This window comes from Balaenoptera borealis (genome assembly GCF_965194805.1).
Source record: "Balaenoptera borealis genome assembly, chromosome: 3".
Classification (NCBI taxonomy): domain Eukaryota; kingdom Metazoa; phylum Chordata; class Mammalia; order Artiodactyla; family Balaenopteridae; genus Balaenoptera; species Balaenoptera borealis.
Window position 1 is genome coordinate 29534165 of NC_138866.1, and position 6000 is coordinate 29540164.

The following is a 6000-nucleotide window of genomic DNA, read 5'->3' on the forward strand; positions in this document are numbered from 1 at the left end:
TCTCACTAAATTCTCACCTGGGGACCCTACAAGTGAGAGAAATGAAGAGGGTCGAGGAGACAAGAGCAAAACCTTAAGCCCTGTCACGGAGTGTAGGATGGCGGAAGGAAATAAAAGTTAGGATCCAGGAAGTGAGAAACGGGTCTGATGCTTATCTCTAGAAATGGCACCTCCCAGCCCTCAAGTTAAGCTTGCTGCTTAGGGGGCTTCTGTTTCTTTCGTCAGCCTCACCAGCATCTGTGTGGTAACTGTGCTTAGCACGATTGTGAGTTTCCCTCCCCCAACCACCAACCATGGGTCCCTTTAACCCTAGAGCTCATCCTGTTGAGGCACTTCATTTATTAGTGACACTGCCCATTTCCTGGTCTTTCTCTCCCGCTAGCCTTTAACTCCCTTGAGGGCAGGGGCTTTGGCCTGTTCCTCATGGTATCGCATCACATGGCACAAGGCTCCCCGGTCACCACAGGGTTGGGAGTCACTGTGGAAGCAGTGCAGGGTGGTGGTTATGAGTGTGGGCATGACCCCCGGCCCTGCCAGCTATTGTTCCCAGTTTGCCAATGTTGTGCTATGGTGTCCAGATTCTACTATGACTTATTACAGGACTTCAGGTTTTGTAAAACACTCTGAGGTTTTCCTGGAAAAGATAACACATATAATGGTAAATTTCTATTTCTATTTAACAATGTAACTCATCTAGGAAAACAATCCTCCTGGAATTTTTTTGTGCACCTACCTGGAATGGTCTCCACTGATGGCCTTATAAATAATAAAACCTGAAATTGTAACTACATACAATGCCTTGGATGTGTGTTAAAGGGTGGGGTGGTGGAGTGGAAAAGTGAGCATCTTGGGACAGAACTATCCGACTAGATAAGCAAACCTGGGCATCTTCGAATGTGTATCTCCCTCCATCTTTGACGTTTTGACTGGTTATCTCGTAGCTGTGAGAATCCAGATTGATTGCACTTGGGGCTCCGGGGGCCAGAAACTCTTGCCAGATTTCTTCCACCCTCTTGGCCACATCTTGTAGGGGTTGTTTCTTGAGATCTTGGACAGCCAACCAGAACCTGAAATGGAAGCACAAAGACAGTCTGTTCCAGGGGCTTAGTCAGTAGCTGCTCTGCTGGACAAGGTCCCAGAACTGACCTCCCATGGCACTCATTCTGCTGCATCCCCGAGCCTTCCCAGTGGCCACTTCACACATCACGAAGGCCGCAGGGACTGCTGAGAACACAAAGGCGTTCCATTATTGCACTAAATGCATGTTAGAAGATCACTGTGCTTCTGATTACCAAAAAGAGATTTCTCTCCCTCTACATCAAGGTTTCTCAGCCTCGGCACTATTGCCGTTTCGGGCTGGATAATTCTTTGTTGTGAGGGCTGCCTTGTTCGTTGAAAGAGATTTAGCAGCAATCTTGGCTTCGACCCATCAGGTGCCAGTGGCATCCCCTCCCCAGTTGTGACAACCAGAAAATTTCTGGACATTACCAAATGTCTTCTGGGAGATAAAGTCACCCCTGGCTGAGAACTACCACTTGACATAGATGCCATGACACAGACAATGTGAGTCCCTTTGCCATATCTGGTTGGGATCTGGCAGCATCCAAATGAAGGAAATATCAAAGAAGCAGATAGAATCTGGGCGTCATTAAGAATATTCGAGCTGGAAGGACCCAGTCATTCATATTATAGATGGAGAAACTGAGCCTATTTGCAACATCAGTATCAGGCATGGTGCTTGGCATATAGTAGGTGCTCAATAAATGTCTGTTGGAATGCAGATGGGCTCATCTGGAACAAAGCTGAAGGGACATACGTGGGGAACCTCTCTACCAAAAGATTCTCCAGGGATCACTGGAGAGAAAAACCTCGTGCTCACATCCATATTTGCCTCTCACAAATCCCTCAGCAGCAGCGTGGTGTTGGAGAGGTGGGCGTGAGCCGTGAGCTCTTTCCTGCTGAGAGCAGCAGTAGCCAGGGCCAAAGCTTGGACAACAGCTCCCTAGGTCATGAGGATGGTTCCCAAGGCATCCCTGGAGAGGGCTTTCAGCAGGACGCAGGTCTGGGTGGCACATTTCGTGCCCTGTGAACAACAGAGTCCAGTTTCCCCATCAATGAGACATGAGGACAGGCTCCTGGCTGTGTGGTTCCCACAGTCATGGGTATCACACCTACTCAAGTCAACAAAAGGGCAGGGACAAGAGAAGCTGAACCACGACATGGAGGAAGGTGCATTCAATCTGTCATCGAATTTCGCCCACAGTAAGATGTACTCTTTTTTTAAAGGGTAAGCATATTTTTCTGTCGCTGTTCAGAGAAATGTCTGTGGAGCCAAGTGCATGGCCTAAAGGTGCCACCCAGTGGCCAACTCAGGTAATGCAGCTCCATTTACACAAGGACAGAAGACTGGAGAGTGTGTGTGTATGCGGGTGTGACACAAGCTCTGTGAGCTCCAACTCTCCCCCTGATTTGCCATTAGTGATTCTAACGACCTCCCTGAAGAAAACCCTCATGGTTCCCTCGCTGGTCCTGAAGAGCGAGAGGCGGGGAAGGAGACAATCACTTCACTCAACCAGAAGATAAGGAAGTTCTCATCTCTGCTGTGCTGCTGTCTCGGAATTGCTGTATCTTTCTGGGCATCTCTCTCCTCATGGCACAGTGGGTACAAAGCAGGTGGAGGGGTACGTGAGACAGGTCTGGTCTGAGCACTTCCTATCCGGTGTAACTCTGAAATGCTTTCAGGCCCCGTGGGTGGGAGCCGTGGAGGGACCAGCAGGGCAGCCACAGGTTCAATCCTGGGCCACTCTGATCCCTCAGAGCTCATCTCTTCCTTGGGTGGCCTGGGTGGAAGCTGCCTGGGGTTCCTGCCACTGCCATCTGCCATCACCTGCCCTTCAACACCAGCCGTCTGTCTTTCTGCCCCAGGTCTTTGGTGCTCACGTCCTCTGGCTACCCAGGGAGAGGGAAACTAGTGGCTCTTTAACCGGAGTCTGGTTGGCAGGGGGTAGAGTTTGAAGGGGGCCGTTAACTGTCCAATTGTTCAGATGGGTCTTTGAAACTCAGCTGGGAGTGGGTCTCCTCCATCCCCCTGGACGTTCCCTAGGTTCCTTGGGTCTCTCTGTCCCCCCACTAGGTCTGCCATGAAATGAAGGAGGTGGCCAAGTATTTAAAAAGGTGAAAATGGTCATCTGGCGATGACAGTACCTGTAAGGCTTCCTTCTCCTGGAGGACCGTGTTTGATGGGCAGGTAAAATTTAGGACACCAGCCCTAAAGAAAGGAACTGGTGTTGGTTTTTCAGAGGACTGGAAGGAGGGCTAACGGGCAGCTCGGTGAGTCCTCTGCAGCCCCCGGGAGCCACTCGGGCTGAGGCCCGGGCCGCAAGCAACTTCTCTGGGTCAGTGTCCTTCCCAAGACCACCAGACCCGGCAATTTCTCACACAACTGATGACACCTGGGCGATTTCCTGCCCCCCTCAGTCAACGTCATGTGGGCGTCACCTTCTGTCACCTTCTGTCCCTTGTTCCAGTCTGCTCTGAGGAGCAGCTCTGGGGAGGCCCCAAGGACCCGGCAGCTTCTGAGCGCTGCAGGCTCCCCGCGGCCCCTGAGGCCTCAGCGTCCCTTGGGCAGGATGAATTGGGAGCCACATTAATGCACATCGCTCAGCCGGGTATAGAGAAGGTCTGGGGCGGATGGAAATGGAAATTTCTTAATCAAATTTAATAAACTTTTACATAAAAAATTAAAAGGTTCCCTTTATCAGATAAAACCAAGAGTAAAAAAAGCATAAAAAGAAACAACAGGCATGCTGGAGGACAGGAAAGAAGAGGCGGAGGAGGTGGGGGGAGAGGAAGGGGAGGACCGGGGACGACTTTCCCCAGACAGCAGTTTCCCCTCCCTGCACGCACGGGGACCCCCTCAGCCCTCTGTCTGCCTTGGAGATGACCTGTCTTATCCCTCTCAGCCCTCTGTCTGCCTTGGAGATGACCTGTCTTATCCCTCTCAGGTGACAGCAAACGTGCTATCACAACAGCACCCTGACCTCCCATGTGTGTTTACCATCACTGGCTTCGAGGAACCTTTGTGTCCATTAGAAATTCAGAACAGGCTCGGTTTGTATTTGTCATCTGTGAGCCCGCGGGCCTGAGCTGGGGGCTCTGATCCCCGGCTGCCCGGCCCCCCTCCCTTTGAAAGAGCCCCCGAAGCTCCGCTCCCACATCTACTGAGGATGGGAGGCCCACTGAGGCCTGCGCGGCTTCTGCCCTTATCAAAAGCCTGCAGGTACCGCTGCTCCGCCAGGACACCAGCAGGGAGCAGGATGCCAGCGGCGGCGGATTAGTTAGTGCCTACCCTGCGCTAAGCCTCTGTGGCTTCTTGCGGCAGAAGGGCTGTCATGACTGGCAGGCCATGAGGACACGCGGGTATCAGGGAGACCACCTGTCCTGCTTTGCGGGAGTCGGCAGAGTGGGGGAGCCAGCCCTATGCCAGCGTGTGATCCGTGTCATTGTCTTAGGAATGCAGGTGGCAACTGGCCTTTGCGGGGAGGCAGCCTGGGCTCAGACACCCCCGGCGCCAAGCAGCAGGAGATGGGACTTGAGAGCGGTTGGGGGCTGCCCCAGGGGGCCTCCTATCTCCTGCAGGGCCGGGGTGCTGACAGGGAATGGGGTTTGCTCCCCAAGGCTGGCTGCAACAAGGGGGACCACGCAGCGGTTGGACGCCCTCTGTCCTATCAGGAGGTCTGGGCAGCCCTTAGTTCCTCGCTTACCTATTTTCTCATCAACTAAGATTTTCATGGATTAGAAAAATTCAGCTTTTAGTTTGTTCCCAGGGAAAAGCCAACTCCACGCAGAAGGAAGGGTTTCTGTGCCCTCTGCTGGTCAACAGAGACTCAGGCACAACAGACGCCACTTGGCTTAGTCTCTGGTTGGGCTGGAATCCCACCACCAGCAGCACCACGGAAGCTGAGTGATGTTCGCCAGGCAGTGGCTGAAATGCCACAGATTGTCCCAGTGTTGTGTGAGCACCTCTGTTCCCATGAACCATGTGTTTGGTTCGTGGGGAACACTGCCAGGCCTGGCCAACCTTCCGAGGTCTTCCTATGACTCGGGGCAACTGTGGGAGATGGGAGCGCTCCAGGCCAACCTGGCGATTCTCCTGCGCTCTCTTTAATTGCTTCTCCCTTCAGCTGACACTGTGTGGGACAGGGATAATCAATCTGCAGGTTAGAAGAACAACCACATTCTCTCAGGAGAGCTACAGCTCATAAAAAATGTACGGGGGACGCTCTTTGCTGCAGGTTTTGATTTTTAACTCGTGCCCTGCTGAGTGGCAGCGGGTGTCAAGCCAGGTAGGACAGAGATTTGCGCAGGGCAGATGGAGGGGGGCAAAGGTGGCAGGGGGCTCCTGTCACCATTCTAGGAAAACACACAGAGAAAAGAGAGGGACCAGGTCACTCCCTGGGACTCCCTGCTTCAGAACGGGGAGGCCCCACCTTGGATGCATTCTAGAGGCCCTGAGCAAACAGCTGTCTCCAGGGGGGCCCACCGAATGGAGCCCCCGGCTCGGCCCAGAGTGCTGCAGGGAGCATACAATCACATGCTGTGCTGTCTGCAGCAAAATGCGCTGGTCATGCCCCCTCAAGTGCCTGGAGATGCCGGCCCCCCCCCTCACCTCACAGGCTCACCCCAAAGAAAAATGATCAAAGGGGACGTCAGCTTACACTGTATGATCACATATGTAAGACATCTTTCCTTAATGGATCCAGGGTGACCTTTCACTGTGGTGAGAGCAATACCTATGTCTCTTTGGAGCTCCTCTGCTCTGTATTCTGAAGCTCTTGTATAGTTTGAACCACTTGGTTACTTAACTGGCAAAATTTTTCTAGGTGTCCCGCAGAAGTGTCTTGCTCTAAGTACCCCTTTCACTGGAGAGATGCAAGGGAGTGCGGGAGGACAGATGTGGAGAGGCCTTTGCAGTGTATCTAGTTGAGTTCTGGTCAGTCT

General features: G+C 52.8%; 1 protein-coding gene across 1 annotated transcript in view; it reads right to left on the reverse strand.

Annotated features, from left to right (window-relative positions):
• The window catches only part of RGS6 (regulator of G protein signaling 6), a 504882-nt gene that overhangs the window by 48487 nt on the left and 450395 nt on the right, over positions 1-6000 (reverse strand). Inside the window, 2 exon segments of the mRNA XM_082388244.1 lie at positions 881-1103; positions 2888-2949. Coding sequence (XP_082244370.1) covers positions 881-1103; positions 2888-2949 — 285 coding nt within the window.